Genomic DNA, 23970 nt, shown 5'->3' with positions numbered 1-23970 from the left:
TAAAACGTGACGCTATCCTTGTAGCCATTTCTACTCGATGCAGAATAGTGACAGAAACTGGCTCATCATCTGATGAATTAGCTACGCTCTTCGTTATGTAACGAAATATGTTTCCCTACGTTATATAAATTGACGAAAATTCATTTTTACGGCTCAGCATTCCTCTCGTTAAAAAAGAACTGCAGAAAGTGTGGTTTACTTTCCCATTTCTCCGCCAGACATTACATCTTTCGAGTTTTCGTAGTTTCGCGAAAGATCGGTGTACTAGGAGAAGATCTTGCACGCGATGCAACATTTCGTGGAACATCGATTCGTTGCAGCATCCCAAGAGGAAATTAGTTTCATCTTCACCTCTTGTTCGTCTCTACCTTGAGTTTTTCATGGACGCGGCCGCCCTATCGGCAGGAATGGCGCAACAGTAGATAAAGCACGTCTTGGCGCGACAATGGCCGTTTCATTTAAGAAAGGACGCGTCCTCGCGTGTATCGATCCAACTGTGGCCGTGATGAAGAGCCGTGGCAGGTCTCGGGTCATTCGTCGAATCAACGTTAAACATAAATCCTGCTTAACGAAGCCATTTCTTCGCTAAACGCGATTGAATCACACACGAAGCGAGACTGTCTGTTATTGTCGCTCGAAAGGTCTTCATCGGCTGTAAGGGGGTAATCTCTTTGCTTTCGCGAGAATTGTAATAAGTCTTTTAAACAATCGGAAGGCTCGGAACATGAGTTACTCTTGCTTTTGCTCGTGTCTGTTTTTCTTGAGAAAACGAAACAATTCTCCAGTGTCTTTAATTTCTGTCTAGTCTATTTGCATTCCGAAATATATCCGAATACATTTTCTAGTCAGGTAATAGAGTTATGAAGTTTTTATTTATCACGTAGATACGAAAAGAAAAATAAAATTCTTTAAAATAAAAAAATAAAATAATTACCAAACGAAGTATAGGTGATTTTGAAAAACTGGAACAATTTGCTATTTGGTTCGTTTTCCTAGAAATTCTCCAATTATTCTATAAAACAACTTTCGAAATTACCAAACACATTTCCTACTTTCGTGGAACTTTTACAAATTCGAAAATTAGTATTCCGTATTCGAGAAGCGGTATCAAAGTCACATTTACAACTCGTCTGAGAAAACAATCCGCCACGTTTCTAGGCACAATAGTCAATTGCTCATTGAGTACGGTATAAGGAAGGTTAGAGGATAATTTAGTGCTCGTCGCGAAGAGATGAAACACGTTCTCAAGAATGTTTGACATCCTACAGCGTTCTCGATCGTCTTCCTTATCCGTTCCTTGATATATCTTCCCCTACACGGAACGTATATCGTTCCGAGTGTCGTTCATTGAACTGCCAAATTAGCATAATTCCTCGTTTCGGATAAACGAAGACGATTCTCCAGGCGTTGGTTGCAACGGGGACACGAGAGGAACCTCTTAGTGATCGATTTAGGTTGGATCGAGGTCGCAAAAAGGAATAACCGAAAACGGCCAGGTTTTTCAACGCAAATACATCTTAGATACGGAGACACGGGAATTGGATGGAGCCAGTTACAACGAACGATAAAATGAAACAGAATTGAGTTTATTCCTGTTAGTATATTTATTCGAGTGTGCGGAGAGATATCCGAGTTATAATTTTTTCTACGAGAAGCTCCTCTTGATAAGATATCGATGTTGACTATCCTCTGTGTATCGATGCAATTTCGCCGTGTTTCAGAAAATAGAGCACACGCTTCTCACGATAATAGGCAACAATGTAATCGTTTAATCCTCCAATGATGGTATTTGTCAGGCGTGGCGCGGAAATTGCAGCATTTATGAGCTGTTTCTTCTTCGATCGAGTGATTGTAATTGGAAAATTTTTCTCCTGTTTGATTTTGTAAGAAAGGTTTTGTTCGGATAGTAGACTCCTTTATAGGTTAGATATTACATTTGATGAATTGGATTTATGAATGTGCCAGAAGGATACAGAAATATCATATTAGATGAGAATATAGAGGACAGAATCAAAAGTAACGAAGTAAGCAAAGTTCACAATTAACCGATAATTAAATCTGATACATGAGGATGCATTCAAGGAGGATGCACAAGCGTATAACGCTGTTAACTTTGTCCACTAACTCAAATATTCAACGGTATATCGTAGCCAAATAACTAAAATCTAATACACAGTGGTTTATAGCACACGCAACTTACTATTCATGTAAAAAGTCAATAACGAAGCGACGAATAAAAATGAACGGAGCAGCACAAGCAGGATTTACAACGCTACTCCTGGTATCTGTTCAGCGAAGAAAACTGTTCTGCGCGCGTAACGCAGTGAATTAGTCGTAATTCAATTTTGGCCGCGCAACGATACAGCACGCGATTAATTATGCGCCATATTAAATCTGAAGCGATCTAATCGCCGGCCCGCCACTGCTAATTGCTATTATTTAATCAGAATTTACTCGTTGGCCAGCAAATGGCCGGCGGGAATAGCTCTAGTCGAAACTTTACAGCGATAGCCTGAAGTCCTTGCTTAGCGACAGTCTCCCTCTCTCTCTCTCTCTCTTTCATGCCGCATGTTACAAAATTATCGCGGTTTTACGTGTAAATTAGCATAAACCGCATCACGCATATACGTTTCGGAGTTACGGATGTTGCGTCCAACAACGAAGTCATACTTGGGGCAATGAAAAGTCGCCAGATCGAACAATACTTATTTCTTGCTGTGCCAGAAATGGTAACCGAAGTAAGTGCCAAAAATGGAAATTTCGATATCTACCACTTTTAGAGATTTAAAGGGAATATAAAGGATAAAAACTATCTAGATGAATTTATTTATTTATACATTATAGTTTATGATGATAACTGTCGTTGCGATAATCCTGGAAAATTCACTGAAGTATTTTAGTATCTAGAATTTTTTTCATCGTGTTCCGTATTCCCCATCTTTCCTCGTGCAGAGGAAACCATTTTCCAATTTTCTGAAATTTGCGTCGTTTATCATTCCAACAGCTCATTCGTTTACAAATGGTGTTACATCATACAAGATGACAGAAAGACATTATTTTATTCTCATAAAAGGTAAAAATATCAGTGCATACGTATTGCTGAGAAATAAGATTGTTGTTGGGAACATAGATTTGCTTATGTCTTTGCTCCGAAAGAAATGTCGAGCTCGTCAAGACTTCGTAAAACAAGAAACCTCAACGGGAAGAACAAGAAGGCAAGCAAAAGGCGGAACCAATCCGTTCGATCAGGCATTTCGCAGCGGCGTACATTGTTCTGAATCAACAGCGAGTCGAGTTTTAAAGGCGCGATACTGCGTGCATCAGATATCGCGAGGATACGCGAGTTTTTCAATCGAGCCACCGATCAGGATTCAATAGGGCAGAAGCTATAAATGTCTGGAACCACGTTCTCGTTCCCCCTTCCATTCTCTATTTTTCTCTTCCTTTCGTTTCTTCTCTCTATCCGCTCATAAAATGGACTACCCTATTAACCGCGCCGATATCCACTGGCCGGAAGCGATGGTGTTTTCGTGGTCGTATCGTTGACTATTATGTTACAGATATTTAAGGGATTTTATGAAGGTAGACGCCCGCGAAATATCGATCTATCGATAAAACGGTCTTCTCGGCTTCCCGCGGAAATCTGAGGAGAATAAGTAGAGTAGCGTGTCGTATCTTAACCGGGTTATCAAAGCCTGAACGAAGCGATGGCGCGACGAAATTTCGAGGTTACGATATTCGCTATCCGAAATCTCACAACGTGTCTTTCCGATCCGAAAGCAAGTTATAATTTTCATTATTTCCTTTTACTTCATTTCTTTTTTTTTTTAACGTTTTAAACATTCGAGGATTTTTTATTGGAATATTATTTAGCGAACAGAGTAGCGTGTAAATAGAAATAGTACTTGTGTCCTAAGTAGCGTGTTTTTGAATCTGAGCGTGTATATTGTGAGAATCTATTTCAATATTGCTTGAGTCAGACATCTGGTAAGAATCTAAGTATTCGAGATTTAGTAAAAATTCGAATGTTTCACCATCTGTACGATATTAAATAAGTTTACTTGAGTTCTAAGTGATCGGCAATCATGTGCTAAAGATGGTTAGTTCGTTTTCTTAGATATCGCCTACGTTTTTTACTGATGGATTTGTGTTGACTAGTTTGAAGAGATATAATCATGAAGATGACAGTGAACGAATCCGTGTTTTACAACGACCAGGTTTGGACTTTTCTTGACCTTTTGTTTCATTTAGGATTACTAATATGTAATTTAAAGCTCTCAACAGAGTTCTATCGTAAACGAAAGTTACAAAGAGAAAAGACAGAAACGAGAAGAGGAAATGTACAAAGCATGGCCGTCACGCGGTGAATAAGAATTAAGGAGTACTCGTTTAAAAGCGGAGGGACTGGAAGGATCCGGAAAGATCCGGCAAACCGGGAGAATTCGTGGTGAAGACAAAAATCCGGAGGATAAAGTACGAAGGGGAAAAGGGAGAAAGGGAATCGTGGAGCTATACAGTAAGTTGGTGTACACACAGACGGCCTAATCTTGAATAAGGAACGAATACGGAAGAAGAGTGGTCCGCTACGTACTGGAAAACTAAGTGGAACGGCGAGTCGACCAACAGACATACTGAAACACTCGAATGGATCCGACGGAGAGAAGCCTCCTGAGGATAAAGACATATATCGTTTCCGGCAGAAGGATTGTATCTTTCCCAGTTCGTTCTGCGCTCGAATAATACGTCGAGTAATAATTTCCCCTTCGTTCTACAAACGCTATTCTTTTCGCGAACGCCGTTCCAACTAAATTACATATTACAATTATTATTTGACACAATGAAGTTTATGCGACGGGACAAACGTGCTATGGGTATTCGAAGAGACTCCCAATTTATCGCGTAAGTACGCTCGTGGGGAAAGAAATCTAAAGAAAGCTTTCCTTCGTATCGACGATATTTGTGATGAAATTTTGGAACCATTTATGTAAGTGTTTTCTGAATTATTTAGTGGTAAATTATATTTCTTTTCAACTCTTCTTTTATTCATGATACTGATGGAGATTTAGGGTTAGTATTTTTTATATAAGGAATAACGCACAAATTTTGTTTTGATTTATTAATCGAAATGACTACGTTCCCTTTGTGTCTTACATCTCTGTCAATTTGAAAAATTTGTTAATAAACAACAAAATAAATGTTTCAATGAATATTCCAGATGTCAAGAAAAAAGTTAAATGAAAAATGTATGAAATACGAGTACCTGCGATTTCATAAAAGCTATTCGAGCTATGGAAGCAAATAAATGTAGCTTTCTGAAACTAACAAAAATGTATAATATACCATGATTTACAGAATCGTGCAAATAATTAAAAGTAAGTTTCACAACTTAGTATATTTTACTCTAAGAAAATAGAAGCCCACATTACTAAATACCAGATTGCCAATCTGACGATTGTCGGTCATTGAATTTCCTAAGCAGAGAAGTCATTAAGTCTACATAGCGTTCAAATGTTATTTCCTACGTTTATTCTTTTTTATTTCTATCTGTATCTTAGTCAAGATTTTCCAAGTTAAGAACCAAGATAGGTATCCGATATTACTACGACCTGCTTTATAATTACTATCCGTATGTCGAACGTTTAAAGGGGAACTCGAGGAGTTAGATGCAGTTGGACTTCAGTTTAGGCAAAGGACAAAAGGGATGAAGGGTGTTTCTCAGGCTGCACACAGCTTGCCAACTGGCTTTGATACATTAACAAGCGATAATCCTATCAACTCGCAAAGCCGGGATGATACGAACTGGATTCAAGCAGGAAATACGTGGTCTTGCTGCGAGATATATCGTATTTCTTCCGAGGATATGTTGCAAAATACATATTTCAAGGTATCGCATTCGTTTCCTCAGCACGCGTAGGACGAACGATGATCTTGTGAATGCTGAAGCGCGTTTCCCTTACCTTATCTTTGGGAGTGTCTTTTCTCCTTGATTCTGCCGAGCTTCCAGCGGCCACTAAGTAAAAAGGAATATTCGAAGAACGAGGAAAACTTTCTTCGTAAGTTTCCTTCCGTCTGTTTCTCTTTTCCCTCATCTTCTTTTTGGAAAGACACCGACCACCCTTTATTCTTCGCGTTTATTTGTATAAAAGGACGACTCTTCCAGAACAGTGAAGAAAGTTCGTTTCGAAAATGGAGAATCGTGCGTACATTTCCAATGAACGAACATAACTTGGTTAGATAGAAACTCTCCAGGTGTTTCGTCCGAAAATAGATAAAAGGGAACACGTGAGATTTTCGTAGAAACTTATGCTTTTGTGGCGAAGCTTATAATCTAATTGTAAAAGAATCTTGTTCTTGGTAGCAGTTTTAGAATATTAGCGGCGCTAATTATTTGTATTTTTAGAATCTTTTAGTTCAATTTAGTTCAATTACAAAAAGAAGGTATCACATTTATTGGAAAAAGAAAAAGTTCCAATAAAATGATATAGATATTTTGTCGGTAATATTAGAATGAGTATGTAGGTTAAATTTGTACGAGATGTTTTTAAAGATCCATTTCCTGGATTCTCATCTGATTTTTTCCTAGAAAGGATACCGTCAGCGGTAGAGATCCGTTTTACCCGTTAAAAATTATAATGAATACCCTACTTTACATATTTTACGTATTATTCATTTGGATATTTCACATATATAAGTGTGTAAAAATCTACAAATTACGTTTGGTAGATAGGTTCATTCTTTAAAGTCCACTCGTTCTGGAATCACTGCAATACGTGCAAAGTTATTCTCCCTAATCATTTCGACAATGTCGCGAAAAATTATTTTGCTCGTGGCGCATTTGCGAACGGATTTCATGGTGATGCACTCGAAATGAACGCACAGGGAACACAGCGAAGCATGCAAACACATACCGTTGTCACCGATAGGAAGAGCTTTATTCGTCCACTGCCTTTTGATCATTTATTCGATGGAAACCCACCTAATGTCCCCTGCAGGCTAGATTTTATACCACAAAAGGATCGACCAAGGGTTTCGTGGTTCCCTGTGGTACTTACGAACATCCTCTATCAATCGGAATCTCTGTAATCGGTCCGCAAAGTCAGCTTCCAAGTGGAACACAGACAACGACCACAGAGGAGAAAAAAGAAGTCGAATCTCAAAGCAATACCGGACAATGCTAGCGGCGTTTAAAGGTTAAAGTATGATACTCGGTATATTGAAATTCCAGATGCAATTTCATTGGATGGTCCGATCGGAACCGCGAATCCGTATATGCGAAAACCGTATAGAAATCCGGATGGTTTCGTATTAACGAAAAAGAAGGAATTCCACGTTCGTGTATTCTCTGTATTGTTCATTACCAACGAGGAGAAACATGAATAACAGAAAACTAAAACCACATACAATAGTCATATTACAAAGAATATTGTGTGAAACACGTACAAAATTATATGTCTAAGGTTCTAGGTCTAATACTTTTTAGTCTACGAAATACACCGCGTAAAAATCGTATTTAGAGTATAGGCATAATCGATGACTTCCTGAAATATTTGCCTCGAGGAATAATATTTTACTTAATTGTTAATAGTTTGTCAATACGTTAGAATTCCATTTATTCTGACATTCCTTTTTATTATTAAGCTTATTACTATTATTATATTATTAAGTAATATTCGTTTACTCTCAGTGTTTAGGTCTTCTGAGAAAAAATCCTACTAGAAATGCAGGAAATTGATCTCCTACAAATTTAGCTCATTCACAAAATATCGATAAATTCATTGGATTCCAATCTTTTCTTAACTTTTGCCATAAACATTCCAAACAACTTAATTTTCCTTAATACAACTAAGAAAGGCCGAGAATTGTATCGCGTGGACACTAAATACCCACGAAAGATTTGAAGAATTTTTCAACTGACTTCTCCTTTATTATAAAACGCAATGCTACGTTTCCTTAAACTGTTCTCAACAAAACTGATATATTCTATTTACAAATTGATCTTTGGTGCTGAGTTGAGGGTAAGTGGTTCAGGAAATATTTGCATGTCACCTTCGTTCGGTGCCTAATTCTTCTTCCCTTACTGCCTATTTCTTAATCTACGAATTTCAGTTTCAATTAATCTACGAAAAGAAGAACGTAGCAAAATAGTTTATCATTAATCGCAAATTACTATGGCTGTCCTAGCTTCTTTTAAATCTTTCAAAGCGAATGAAAGAGCTTGCGTGGAATAAGGACCGAAGCCGCGAGAGAATTCAATGCTCTTTGCATGTACATAATTAAAGCGTACATGGCAAAGAGATCCGGTTGACAAAATCGTCTAAGATTAACGCGCTTAACGAGCCAGAAAATTGAAGAGGACCCGTTACGCGAGATTCAATCGTACGAATAAAATCGGGAAAAGAATAATAAATATAAATACGGAGTGACATCTTTAACGAGGAGCGAATCCAATTACAAAATATTACCTGTCACGACTAATTACGAGTGACTGGCGTTCGATAATCTGCTTCCTCGTAGTCGGCGCGGCGTAACGCTATCCCGTTATGAAACGTATTAAACACGATATACATTAACGTGATTATCTAAATACCTTGTTAATTAACGCTGCGCCGTTTCCTCGAAGAGGAAAGTATTCTTTTGCGGATGGTGAAAAATATAAAACATAAAATACCCTAGAGAAAATTAAAGTCGACATCAACTTGTGTTACGAAACGTATGGAGCAATGTAGTGTATAACATTGTTATTATGTAATTATTACGATAGTTATTTTCTTTCAAGTTTGAGAATATTTTTATGTTGATAAATATAATAATTTTATTGAAGATTTTTATATGAGCTTCTGAAAAGCCAAACTGATTGGCTTAATTAACTTTCTGAATGTCTCAATTTCATTAACCATGCAAATAATTAATGTCAAATGTCTCAAAAAAAAAAAGAATAGTTTATTTCTGTAAATTTCATAGATTGGGTATATAATATACTGGTGACATGTATAGAAATGCATGTATGTGTATGTATGTGTTTATACCGTATACTAGTCGGCGCAATATAGTACAACATACATATTAAGTCTACATGACGGATTTGTATGTTCCTACAATTTACACAACATCTAAATTAAAGAGTCAAGCAGCTGAAAAGCGTATAATCTAAGATATATAACTCTACAGAGATAGCAATTACGTAAACGAAGAAAACAAAGTTTCCATCGTGAAGCAATTCGCTCTGGTAAACAGAATAAACTTTATCCTACACTTTGGTAATTTATTCGGAACTCCTGCGGCAATCAAAGTTGAAACTGATGACAAAGGAAACATTTATTTGGCAAATTAAAGACAGAAAGGGATCGATTAAATACGTTGGATAGGAAAGATCGTAACCGGAGCGATGTCTCGTTTGCCAAGCGCCATGGTGACCCTTTAAGTCGAAGATGGGAAGATGGGAGACAGGATATAGGGGAAAGTTTGTACGCTGGAAGTTTCGGGAGTTTGGCTGATTAATCGATAATGGCAACCGAGTGCGCTCCAACAGTTCAAGCTCTTTCTTACACGATTGTACGATACGAATGCGAACGATTTTCTTTATTTAACTACTCGTGTTATTACGCAACGTAATCTTTTAAGAGCATAAAAGTGCATTTTTGAAACTGGGGAAATAATATTTGGAATGTTCGTGATTTTATCCTTTCCGGTATTGCAATTTCAAACAAACTTTTATCGATTCCGAATATTTGCTCCTACTTACGTATATACTTACTTGGTGAACAAACTACATATTTTGATTCTATGGCATGAATTAAGAATATTTCTGAAACACAGCGAACTTGATATTTGATAAATATCATGAAATCAATAGTAGAAAGCTGGAAATTCTCGATGTGAATTGAACACTTAGAATTTATATATCAATGCAGTTTTTCATGAATTAAATCTCAACTATTTTCTTTTATGTACAATACAGTAGAAGCTCGATTAACCGTGAAACTAATTTTGCTTATACGAGACATACGATACAATTGTTGTTTAGTTTCAAAACAGTATATTTCTCGTTCAAGACGCAGAATATACACGCAACAATTGTAAGTTTCAGTCGGCATTAAGATCTCGGTTAATCGATGCTTTATTGCGTACATTATAAGGCGAATTTTATTCGATAATATCAGAATGTACGCAAGTTAAAGATTTATATAACCAAACCGCTATATTCTTCACTACATTAATCTTAATAATCTTTTCACGTTCGACCATGTTAGTTTAAAATATTATTAACACAGATGTATTAATTTTTCTTAGAGTTGGTCCTAATTTTTACATCCACAAATATGTAGCAAATAGATCTTTAAGTTAAACTTTTGACCATCATTTCATTTTGAACATCAAATTGTTCTTCCGAGCCAACTAACAAAAATGTAATATCCCCGGATGATATTTCACAACCTGCTTTCCTCGAACAATCTTCTTAAACTAAATTTAAAATCACCCATTCTCAACACCCGCTCTTGAACTCTTCAACTTGTGTCATAATTCACATACTTGCAACATTACATTTTTCCAAAAGTAAACTCCGTTTTATGAAAATTGAAGCAATTTACGCGAAACTTGAACGAGCAAATAACATTGTGTATAAGTGTACGTATCCGTGTACATAACGTAGAGTCGTGTTTGATTTCAGTGTGCCACTTGCTGCGAAGCGGTGTAGCGGCGATTTTTGGGCCGCAGAGCGCGCACACCGCCTCCCACGTACAAAGCATTTGCGACACCATGGAGATTCCACATCTAGAGACACGCTGGGACTACCGGCTCAGACGGCAGAGCTGCCTTGTCAACCTTTATCCGCACCCCACCACACTCTCCAAGGTACGTACAAACTCTCAGAATAATACCCTCATCAAGGCGTCACTGAGCACCGTCGAAAATCTTCGCGTTCTACGTTTCCCTTTTCTCCGGCTTGTCGACTAATCGTTTCCTTCGCGGTGGAAAGTAGACGCGCTCGAGTTCCAATCGAGTTCCCAGTCACGTTAATTGGCATTCTCAGACGCGATTGTTACGCTCTTCCCCGATAAATCGACGTGGATAGACCAGACTGATCGATCGAGATGATAAATGGGTAATCTAACGTCTTGCAGAGAATTTTTCGTTGATTTATATACGTTCTTAATAGATAAAGGATTTTTATTGAAATAATCTCGGTAGTAAATTGATGTTGAAATTTGATATTAATCAGAGTTGATTAAGATGGTACAAGCTTGTGTGGTTTATTTTTCAAAAGTTTTAAATCAGGATTTTCATTAACTCTTTATTGCACAATGTTGTTATTTAGTAATACATGTAATTTATTTTCTATTTACTTAGTTCGACATTCTTTCAATATCAGTTTAAATTAAAAAGAATCGTCGATAGGAATATTTGGCATTCTATTCACTTGACAGACTGTCGGTTCTCGTAAGAACTTCATACCACAGTTTCAAATGTTATTCTATTCTACTTACTATGAGATTCGATAAACATAACACTTGGCAAGAACAGCGAAATGGAACAGTATTTTCAATGAAGAAGTAAAGAAAATATTCTTAAACTTTTTCTATCAGAAACGATACACACACACACATACACACACATATACATATGTTTAGACAATCGTAAGTCGGAAGTTGGGACAAAAGAAGGAAAAGTTTTCGAATTTCTCTTAATAAAAAGAAAGTTCTTAGCGGGAAGTGACTAAAAGCGGCGGTCTGTTCTCGACTTAACGAGGCTTTCGTCTCGTATCTCGAATGCAATCTTGCAAACGCGTTGTCTAATATTTGCCACTCTCGAATTTTCCTACACTTTAACATTTTTCCTGTCGACTACCACTGATCTATTAGTATTTGTTTGCTCAGAGATGCGTCTCTTGGAGCACCTATTGTCACGAAAAATTTACCTCTGCCACGTTTTCTCAAGAGCGAACTTACGACGTTCGAGGACAAATCCTCATCGAAGCGCCTTCTTTAGATGGAAGATATAAGAGGTTGTTAAAGATATTAATGTTGCTACGTGAACGAATGGAAACGTTCGAGAAACGAATTTTTCTAAAAACAAGCAACACGTGTTACGTTAACATTTTCATCCATTTCCTACCAATCCTGTTACTTTCATTCTACAAAATTTATAATTTCACTAAAATCGCAAGTAGCCTACAAAACTATTTTGACGTTACGTTTAAATATAACTAAATATCATGATATTAAATTACATAAAAATAGTCACATAATAATATCATGATGTCATAGAATATCGTAACAAAAACTATGACTTTTAATATTATATGAAAATATATCTTAAAACTTTGGAGACTAGTTTATAAACAAGACTTCGTATTTACTTCTAACCACAAAGAAATTCTGTATCTAGTTTAAGAGACGTTCGTATCAGAAACTTCAAATTCCAATTCGGATTCAAAAATTTTCGAGCTTCTTCCCCATCGTTCGATGTTGATTGTCGTATCGTAAACCCTTGTTATGGTACAATCAGTCCATAAAACTTTGAATAGGTTTCTTTCGATTCCTCGTAAACCACTTACGTGTCGTACGATTACATGATGTTGATCTTAAGATTCCCAATTCGAAAGTTAGATTAAAATGTTTACAATCTTGTTTTTACAAAATCACATAAAGTTTTTCATAGTTGAACAACCTGTTTTATCACAGCACGTAAAGTTAGTATTACATTTCTACAGAATTTTTGAAACAAGACATGTAGATAGAATAGGGCAAGAGTGAATTCTCTAAACTTGGAGAAAGCACACTTTGGTCTTTATGATGGCTTACGGCAGTGCTATCCAAGTTAAGCTTCAGAGCTTAAAATCTTTCTCTGCTGTGTCTCCGCTGATATAGCGTAGAAACACCAACTCGTATCTGTGCCCTAGTAATCATAGCTTAATCGACAATAAGATTTACGTATTAATTAATTAAGTCCAAATATATCAAGTTTCGTATTATTTCATGCTACGATCCTATCACCTAAACCCTGATAAAAAGGCTTCGTTGGAAAGTACTTTTCGATAAATATTTTTTGATAAATAATTTCTCTAGCCATTGAATATCACATCTAATTAAAATATGAACAAATTTTATCTCATATTTTTAATGTATTTTTTCAAATCGCCATAAAATCGCCACCTTGTTGTTTAGACAATGACTATTGGGACACTCTGTACAAATGCGTATTCGTGTACGCACTTACCATGAGAATTTGTTGGCTTTTCTTCGTATTCTAGCCAGTATTTTTACTCTGGTTCCGCCTCTTTATAACCAGTGATATTTCATCGACTCTCGGAGCATTGTTTTAAGTCTGAAAACCCGGCGGAAGTCGGTTTCCACCAGCAAGTGGTACGCAAACGGAATTAATATGATGGCTCGAATATGGCGGGTGTTCTAATGCAAACGATACGATAGACGGAACTTTCTCTATTTTATTTCCACTGTCTCTTTTATCCTTTTATTCGTTGGCTACGCATTTTCCTCGTTGAGCGGAGACCAAAAACGCATCAGCTCGCAGAAATAAATCTCCCGGCAAAACACGGATCGCCGACGGGGTGAAGCCGAACATTAACATTGCTTTGCTATGGACGGCAAAACCGAAACAGGATGTTTTAAATTTGAAACATGGCCGAAAACAATGTTCGTCGAACAAAGGGCTGACAATAACGAGAGCTTTATGTTAACCGCGGCAGTACACGACTCGCGACAGTCACGCTGGAAATTAACACGATATTTCGATAAAACATACACGGCCCGCTATGCGAAAAATATTTATATTCCTTTGCAACATTTATCGAACCATTTATTTTTGCGTATAACGCTCTGATCACTTCAGTCGACCAGATTCAATGTTCATAGACAATGTTGATTTTTCTGAGTTATATTACTTCGCTTTGCCAAACGACGGTGTTCTATTTTTTCAATACTAAAGTATAATACGAATTTTATTCCAAAGTTTTGATTATAATTAAATATATTATAAACGCGATGAGAAAGGTATATAACAATTAATAATTTGACTAAATGGGTTTCTCAAATAATATGTTTTAACGTATGGTAAATAAAATGATAGTATTAACTTGTCTCAAAAATTATACTATTGGTTTCGACGAAATTAGCTCAATTTATCAGGTATTTTTAAAAGTTTTACATTTTTAAATCTTATATACTAAAATTTTTTTGTTTAATCATAAAGTGACTTTAAGATAAAAGAAATCGACAACGATATACCTACCATGTTCTTTTCTTGTAATCTCTGTACGTAAAATATTCTTTTCAATATTGTTGTATTCTTACGGCTTACTATTGCACATTTTCAATCTATTTCAAACTCTAAGAAGTAAAGCTACTTTGGAAACGAAGTTTATCGCACGGTAAAACTTTGATGAGTAAGTTGGAACTGAACGTAGAACCATAGATAATGAAAAATATCAAGAGAAGAGTGAACAAAATTGAAATCGCAACATGTTACTTGTATCAGAAAGAAACCGGTACTTTTTCACTAACGAACACCAGATTCAAAGAATCAAGGTTCAAAAATTTCGATAGAGATACACGGCATCGTTCTATGGTCAATCAAGTTACTGAAACGAGCAGGCTACAAAGCGTTTTCAGGGTGAAAGAGAAAAATTTCTAATCTGCCACGGCTCCCGATTTTCGATAGAGCAACGCGAACCAATAAATGATGATTTCCGGTTGCGTGGTCTGACTTTGAAGAACGTCGATCAAAGAGATCAGAACAATGTCACGGTACAAAGAGCGCAGGAATTACTGCGTCGCAGTAAGAATTTCAATTATAGTGTAAACGCACTGTACGACAAAATTGAACTCTTGCCATGTGTTAGACATCACCAACCAACTCTCTATATCACGACAACGACACTGCAAATTCTTCAAATTCTAAAATGTTTCGAAGGTAACGAGCAATTTTAAGAAATATATTTATTTGGCTGCTTTGGGATCAATGTTATTCTGAATTTTTATTCTAATAGAATATTTGGGAAGATACCTGTTAGACACCACTAACTCTCTTCATATTATGGTAACGATATTACGAATTTTCGAATTTCGAAGTGTTCCAAGACTGATTTTCAAGAATAATTCAGGTGCTTATAACAAAACTTATCCTTGTCAAATTTTTTTTTGTTTTACGTATTATGTTATAATATCTCTAATAGTTAGAAACCACACTCAATATGATTATACACAATATTGATACTATCAAGAATGAATTAGTAGTTTCTGCAAAATCAACTTTTGTTATGAGATTCACAACTTCATAATTCAATGCAATATAATTACAGACATACTCCTAGAAATTGTATAGTTAAATTGCTTAAAAGAATTCAAACGTATTAAACAGGTATTAAATACTTTTTTGCTGTCCTGGAGAATGACAATCATGAACAAGATCCACTTTTTGTTAAGAGCCTTTCAACTTCAGGAGATATTTTCATTCGACTGCTTTGATCAATTTTTCAACAGATTCAATTTGAAACGGTAGAACATTTGGGAAGATAGCCGTTCAATGAGAGATACACGCTACAATGTGCATTCGTACAGAATTCCTTTGTAAACGCATGCAACATTGTCAGTTGGCCATTTTGTATTCCTTCTCTGCGGAATATAGTGGCGTATTGCTACGTTCTTTGTTCGAAATGTCTCTGCTTCCTGCAATATTTATCTGTGCACAAAGATATGCTGCATGTTTTCACTAATAACTCGATTTAATTAAACATGATAAATTCGCGTGACGAGGTAGCGAGTTATTTTTTCATTTGGCAACAAAAATATTCTAGGATTTTCGTTGGAAATGTTTCGAACAGTAGAAGGGCGGGGGGGGGGCGAGAAAAAGAGACAATTTTGTTGGAAAAATCGAGCTAAACGCGGAGATGATACTAGGAGATAGAAAAAGTACTCAGCTCTGGTTCGAGCTCGTAATAATTGATGAACTCTAAGTAAATCTTTGGAAAATTGGTCATGATGAAATGTTCAGCTCAGGCGTAATACGATTAGCTTGTTAAATTTTTAATCATTGGAAATGGTATATTTGCATTCAAATCTGAAGTTAGATACAATTCTAAATAATGTCTATTCTACTTACACGTTGAACTTACTCCTTGCCACGTGTGACTCAGATATTATATCCTTGTAAAATTAAATATAATTAATATAAAAATAGTAATAATAAAAACATAAAGTCCACCTAGTAAACTATCTACATATTCTAATTAAAGGAATAATTACTTGAAATATAATACATCGAAAAACTATACTGATTAACTATTGTTACGTTATTCCAACATAAATTATCCGAAAGAAATCTTCGTAAAATCCGAAAGCTAATCGGAGATGAAAATTTCCCTTTAAAAGCCCAGGAAATATAACGTCAACTTTCTTCGTGGCGATGCAGATGGACTTTTATCTCCCTCGAAACTGGTTCGTCGAGTATTTATGAAAACCGTATCTACGGAAGCGCGGTCCTCAGAACTTCGCTGGAAACATAGATTTCCTCGACTACGGGGAAGAAGCAGCTGGCGTACGGCGAAGCCGGTTTACCGTGCAAAAAGGAAGAGGAACCGAATCAGAGGGAGTTTATTTGTAGCCGGTTGTCGGCAAATTTTTCGCATTTTGGTCGACGGCTCGTAAGTTTACCGCGATGAAGAGAGAAGTGGCTTGTAGGACGTCGAGTCTTTTCAACCGCCTAGCCAAGGTGATTCCTTTGACTATGTTTTCTCAGTCGATGCTTTCTTCCAGCCTTTCGTGGCCTGGATTTGCAACGGAAATACAAAATTCAGTAAGAGGAAGTAGCTCTGTGATTATGTGGAAGGAAATCACTCTGCTCGAGGTCTTCAACCATGACGACCGAAATGTTTTCATTCGGCGGGAATCGAAATGATCGAAGGTAACGCGATATTCATGAGAGAAGAAGCTGAGAGAACCAACGCTGCTGCTTGCTTTAATTCGAAAGAACTCGCTCTTCCGCCGTAATTCCAATCGCTTTTTCCTACAATGTACGAAAAGAAGGTGATTAGTTCGTGGAACGTTTGGGAAAGCACTGAGATTGATGGAAAGTGAAGTGGTAAGAAAGTTCTTTTGTTCATTTGGCAGAATATTTGCCCGATGAATCGAGAACGATAATGTAGTTTTAAAGCTCGTCAGGTTCAATGGAAGTTTGTTAGAAAAGAACATCTTCTTCTACGGTAGGCAAAAAGATAATAATGTAACACCGGTGACTGCAATTTGCATTCGTCGACAGACGATTCGCTAGAAAACAACGGCGACGCCGACAGTTCTCTGCAGAAAGACACTTCTTCAAAATGATTTTCGCTTCCATTGTTCCACCGTTGCAGATAAGGACCAGAGAGCAAACATCTGACGAACTCGTAATGATTTCGTAAAAAACATCGTGGAAAAATAAGGTCAAATCATAGTAAATCAACTGTGAAACAATAGCAATATTTTTACTTATTTTCTAATTCATGATCCTTTGTTTTAACTAACCTCTCTCAAGAGAACTGTAAAGGAAATATTGCTATCATACTGCATCTTTTTGCAACTCTACGATTTGTAAAAATAATATTGTCATTTATATTATATTTGAAATAACGAAATGGACAAAGTTGGTGCAATATCTTGTACTTTCATTAATAATAGTCTTCATTCATACAATCAGTACATTTCTACAGTGATATTTTTCAAATTCCACAACTTCAGTAGTAACTAACATTTTCATTTATAATTTGTAATAATGAAATGGTACACAAAGTTTGTGGAATATCCTGTACATTTACTAATAATACTCCTCTTTCATTCGCAATTCACTTCCACTGTTTTTCACAGTTTTTCTAACTTTATAACTTTTACAAGTAATACATTATTATTCAAGATGATGGAGATACTTCAGATGACTAAATGCATATAATACCCTGCGCATTCGTTAATCTGAATTTTCTGTCATTGTACATTCCATTTCTACTGTGTCATATGTTGATAGCACAAGTTAGATAACGTTTTCATCAAGCTGAAACAAGATTCGGGATTATGAACGGTAGTCGTCGTTGCTATTAAGATATTATCCTGTTGACGGAAGCAAGCAGTGGGTAGCCTCGTCTTAAAATCTTGACCGGCTCTGTTTGCCATGGGCAAAGCTATTTGCGTTTCGGACATGCGGCCTATTAGACTTGCGCTTATACCGTAATACCGATCAAGTGCTCGTCCTCCATGCTTCGCAATCAGTTTTGCTCGATCGAGGGAAACTGGCCTCCTCGCAAAAGACTTTCGACCAGGAAAATTCCTTTGACATGACTGACTGCTTGTAGTCCGGCATTACACGGCTGCATGAACACTGTTTACAGAAGCGCAAGCATACAGTCGCGGCCAGTTCGCAATCGTAGTTCACATGCAGATTCACTGGAGTATTCGGACGGTATACTAACGAACCGTTTTAAATTCTACGCCAAAATTTCATCTCCGCGGAAATTTCTCGTCGAGATAGTCCGAGCTGCTTTGACCTTTCTCCAAGAGAATTCTGCACGGTTCCGTGACTATGGCCGAGATCACGAGGAAACACGGATGCTTATATTCAGTCTACTTCAATTTGGAGTAATTGAAAATATGTGTTTCGTCGAGATGAAGAGTCGAGAATGGAGTTATTGATTGTAGACCTATTCCTGGTCAACCTACGAGTCTTGGAAACGTCTATTTCACGTCCGTTTAAAGTCAGAATATGTTACGATTTAATTACGATTGATTCGGTTATGAAACGATATGAATCCTGATCTAAAAACGTCATATTAAATAGTTACTGTTAATTATGTTAATGTAATTATCGTTTCTCGAAAGTTTATTGTGATTGTAGTGAAGCTAACCTCTTCTCTAAGACTTCCATAAGATGTTTTTGCACTGCCTGGCTTAGGTTCGCAAAGTTTGTACTGTTTTCAAGCGTGTAGATATGGCCCGTAGTTTGCATGTTCCATTTTCTGTTCTATTTTCTGCTAGATGTATCTCAACTTTATGTATCTTATCTTAACTTAATAACTTTTAATATGTTAACTTTTCTTATTACTCTTGAGTTTATTTTTGTTCTTTACGCCACAAAGGAATTCCGAAGACGCTATTAGCTATATTATCTATTATCTATGAAGGGATAAAACCAGAGAGAATAACTTCTTACCCTAAGAGGAGCGTCGATTTTAATAGAACTCTATCAAACAAATCCTCGTAACTCAGGAACTACGATTCCTTCTGTATCTTCTATATCTATCTTGCCAGAAGTTGTTTCCCAAATCCCCTTAAAACGTGGCCGAGTAACTTCGACGGAATCCAAAGTCTGAACTTGGAAGCTCACTCCCTGTGAACACAGCCCCCTAGAATGCGTCGAATTCGTTTATGGTCGCAAGCAAACGCTCGCAATTGCTCGGCGTGGAAGGAGAAAGAAACGAGCGAAGATCAAGTCAACAGCGCGGGAACAGAAAACCTTCTTACGGCTCGACATTATGGTAATCTGATTGTTCCACGACTACACCACTATCGTTCATCAGCAATGAACCGCCGCTACGTATATCGACCGATATACATATATCCGCGTCGCTCTAATGAACCGCGAGAACCGGAATTGCCGTTGCCGTGCCAATGATTTAACGGGCCTTCCTTCTGACCGATAATGGACCGTCTCTCCTCTTCTCTTGGATACCGACTGGACCCCATGGTTGCACGATCGTTCGAATCAGCCGGTACGTTCCCGTTGAAATTCAATTTGTACCGTTTCGTAGTCGAGCCTTTGCTCGTTACGGTTCACCTTCATACACATCCGCAGCTCATGTAGCACCCACCACGTGTACTGACACACTCGTAACCAGACCACGCTGGCCCTGCCGATAAGCACTTTCAGGTCGATTCAGTTACTCGTGCAAGGTAGAAAAGGTGGTTGCTACCCCTCGACACAAAGAGTTCATCCTGTACTTTACTTTCTTTCCTTCCTTTTATCTCCTTCGCCTCTTCTTCCTTCGACAATTCTCTACTTCGTCTCTAGTTTTTCGTCGTCGTCGTTCGTCGTTTCTTCGCCCGCGAAAAGAAATAGAGCACAGATATACACGGACGCACGTCTGTTCTCGTTTATTTCCGAAAGTAGTTACTAATCAACGGCATTGAAGGAACGCGCGGCTGAACACGAACCACGTAGCCCCTGGCTTCGATTGAAAGCCGATTGGCCTGAGTCTGTCTTTCTCTCCCCCCCCCCCCCCCGTCGCTCTTTCTCTCTATCCTTGGGGAATGTTAGCGAGCAGTCATTTACCGTGGCTTATTCGACCGCCGTCCATTTCGACGTTTTTTTTTCTTTATGGCTGTTCCTACGCTTCGGTCACGCGGTAATTGTTCGTTGTTCGTACGTCCCACTATGGCTATGGTTTTATGGTACTGCTTACAAGACGATTTTATTGCTGCTTGTTGTTCATTCCCAATCGATGGGTATACACTTCTGGTTACAATAATCTGTACACTTTGATAGATTTATAGTAAGTAATTTATAATAAGGATTATGGACTTTGTAAGAAAAATAAAATTAATTATCGAAGTTGCCTTTATTATCTCTTTTCCTGCAATCAGGGGACTATAAATTTAAATTATCTATTTAAAATGTCAGTAATAATACATTACTTAAAAATCTTTTCGTAACAGCCATATTCTACTTTTACATAGTACATTTTTCTCTAAGCACTAAATATAATTTTAGGTATTTTAGTTCATGATAATATGGGTATTCTTTCTGTCAAATTAGGAGTTACACCAGTTCAGGTTTTCATTTTCTACTATTTCATTTCAGAACAAAAGATAAAAAGCTTTTCATATAAAATAATTTCATAATTTCTGGTAATGTTTTTGTTGCAATATCATTTTCAAAAACCAATTTCATCACGTTTTTATATATACATATAACTGTAATGATAACAAGGAATAAAATTATTCCAAATGCTTTTATCCGTAATTTCATAATCGAGTTATATTCTGTCCAAGATTTTAAATGATATGACCGATGCACGCTTTATTACCATCATTTCATTATTATTAATACGAGCAATATTTTTCGTTATCGAAATATTCCAATATATTTTATGAATTAAAAGGCAGTGTGTTTTATAAAATGTATATGTTATGCATATGCATAACATTGTTTGAGTTTCTTTTGAATTTAAGTTAATTCAAGTTATAAAACACGTACGCACTTGCTTCTGTTTCACGTATTAATAATTGCAAACGAATATATAAAGATTCGTTTAAACTTGAACTGTTTACAATTCATATGTTATTATTATAGCCAAATATAACATGCTATTGTCCGTTTAAAAGGCGTTGGAAAGGCACAGAATATTTTAAATATACTTTTGTTTTCAACAATTACAATTGTTTGTTCTCGATTTATCTTTCTTTACATAGTCGGGCATGAACGAATCTTTAAAAAATACTTGTACGTCGAAACTCTAAATAGCTGTCATGAAGCTTGCTTGTCAGGAAATATAGCTTGTTATTTGAAATTTCTACAGGACGAGAACGACGTTGAAAAATTTTTTATCGGTTACGTAACTTGTTCCTTGAAGGAAAAGTTCATAAATCGTTGGCAACCAAAGTATTCGGAAAATAATAAACGACGCACGGTTTTCGGACAAGCGACCGTTTATTTCCATACTACCTGTCGAGGAATAAACTTATCTTTGTAAATAGGATTAGTTTAAAATAAGTCGCAAACGAGTTAGGTTTAGTTAGATAATCAGGTAAAGGAAGAGCAGCTCGCGACTGAAATTGTTAAAAGAAAACGTATTTTTACACCTAGGATTAACGTAAACCAAGCTTCTTTCACTTAGAATGTAAATTGGTTTACGTACATCTCCTTTTCATAAGATTTCTTTGAAGAAAACACTAGGTATTTGTTGTGCTTTGTTTGGTATTTTAAAGAATATTTATCATTTATTAACAATAAATTATTATAAAATATATTTAATATTTAATAGTAGTATCATTACATGTGATCGGATAAAATACGAAGCAACGAACAGTTCAATCATGAGTAATAAGTTAAAAAATAAGGGGCTCTGTGCTGCAGTAGAAAAGGAACGTTTATGATCAGACGCCAAGACAGATCATTACTGTCAGACAATAAACATCCAGGATCGATTCAGTACTGTCTAAAATACTATCTCTATACCACTTTTTAGCTGCTCAAGGTTTATCGAATACTTTTAAAATTGAAATGTACCACATTAAATATGAAGACCACGGGAAAAAACATAATAAGATTGTAAGATTCAACACACTGTAAATCAGTTTCATATTATAGTATCAAAACCGTGCCGTTTAGTCGATTGTGAGATTAAGCATGTGTTTTGCATACTATCGAATATCTGTCTGAAATAGATCAAATTCATTTCTTCGAAAGCTTTATTGAAATAAGACTTAATCGAAACACTTCCAGGAAAATTTACCATGCAATGTTGCATTTTTCCAAGGATTCTTCGTAAATAGGCCTAGATGAATGTTATCACCGTTGAACTCGCGTGAGAACGAGGGCCACCGGGAAATATAAGCGTAATGCATAACGCATATACCGCAAAAAGGCGACGAGAGATCATGCGATACCATAAAACGATTTTATTCCCTGGCGAGCGAATAACTTTATCATGAAAGTGGCTAGCGTTATGTCAGACCTCAATTCTCCCTAAATAGACCACAGGGCGTGACAAAGGCAAAAGAGGTTCAGTCACAGTCAAAACATCGAAGCCATATCGTCAGATGTTGGAGGATAATCTCGTGTATACGATGAATCGTTCTGTCGGTCGGTTCGCGGCTTTTTGTCGCCTACAGTCGACGATTCGCCTTTGCATTCCTTTCCGTCCCTCTATGCACAGCTGCGTTTCTCACGGTCTCACCTCGAACGCCGTGTTGCACACTTTTAAACACGACTACGACGAGGCAGGTAACAGGGCGAATGCATTATTTACGATCGCGTTGGCTGAAAGAATCGGGATTGTGCTTCGAATTGAATTAAAAGGGGGCATTCTTTCGTCGATTTCACTCGACTTGCTCGGTGAATGCTAGCTGCTTTCGCGAAGTTTGAAAAAAGAAAGATATAGTAAGGTAGGGTTAGTTGAGAAACTTCGACATCTTAAAATTCGATCTTGAATTTTGCACGGAACAACCAAACTGGTATGTATAGGCTCACGAAAATGTTCCAACACTTGTACACAGTTGTCATGTGTGCTATACGAGGCATTTTGAAATTTCATTAACAATATAATGAAACACGTGTATCAATTATTTTGGTGAAAACTGAAACGAATTTGAAATGTATGTAGAAGATATAAGATATTTACTACGAACATACATTTCGCAAAAACTAACGGGGTATTTGAATAATTAATTATTAATTATATTTGTTAGTCACAATATTTAGCGAGACTATCATTTAACTGTATGTTTCAGTCTATTCGTGCTATGTATATAGTATTTCTTTTATTAAGTGTCCGGTTGTAACTTCCAACTTCAACAATGGTTTCAAATGTTACTAATATAATTACGATAGCCGTGTCTCATTACAGCATTAATGTCTCATATAGTGGATATAATATATTCATAAAAATTTTCTGTGGCAAATATTCGGTAACTCTCCTGACTATGCCATTGTTGTCGCCTGTAAGTTGTTTATAATTATATTTTGTACATAATTTGGCAAATTTCGTGACAACTTATTTTGCTTCACTCAAATATCTTCCCATCGAATAACTCTACCTTGCTCTAGGGTGGAATGATGCGAAATCTAACTGAATTCGAGTTACGATACCAAGACAAAGCCGATGAAAGAAAGGGAAAGGATGCAGAAAAGCATGGAAAAATGCAACGATCTAGAGCGAAAGGAAAATGCAGAGTGCATTTTTCCCGCGGTGGCATTAGGGAATCCGAATAA

At 36.7% G+C, this 23970-nt stretch overlaps 1 protein-coding gene across 4 annotated transcripts in view; it reads left to right on the top strand.

The window, feature by feature from the left end:
* The window catches only part of LOC117211485 (glutamate receptor ionotropic, kainate 2), a 211583-nt gene that overhangs the window by 55583 nt on the left and 132030 nt on the right, over nt 1–23970 (top strand). For all 4 annotated transcript variants that reach the window (XR_004488262.1, XM_033455420.1, XM_033455418.1 and 1 more), the window contains exon 4: nt 10670–10854. Coding sequence is in view for 3 of the 4 variants with exons in the window: in XM_033455420.1 (XP_033311311.1) it covers nt 10670–10854 (185 nt within the window). In the remaining variant the exon portion in view is untranslated. The remainder of the gene's footprint in view (nt 1–10669; nt 10855–23970) is intronic.

The sequence above is a fragment of the Bombus bifarius genome, unplaced genomic scaffold (genome assembly GCF_011952205.1).
Source record: "Bombus bifarius isolate JDL3187 unplaced genomic scaffold, Bbif_JDL3187 scf7180000008237, whole genome shotgun sequence".
NCBI classification, from domain to species: domain Eukaryota; kingdom Metazoa; phylum Arthropoda; class Insecta; order Hymenoptera; family Apidae; genus Bombus; species Bombus bifarius.
The sequence above is the reverse complement of the archived record's forward strand: the minus strand, read 5'-3'. Positions and strand labels throughout refer to the sequence as shown.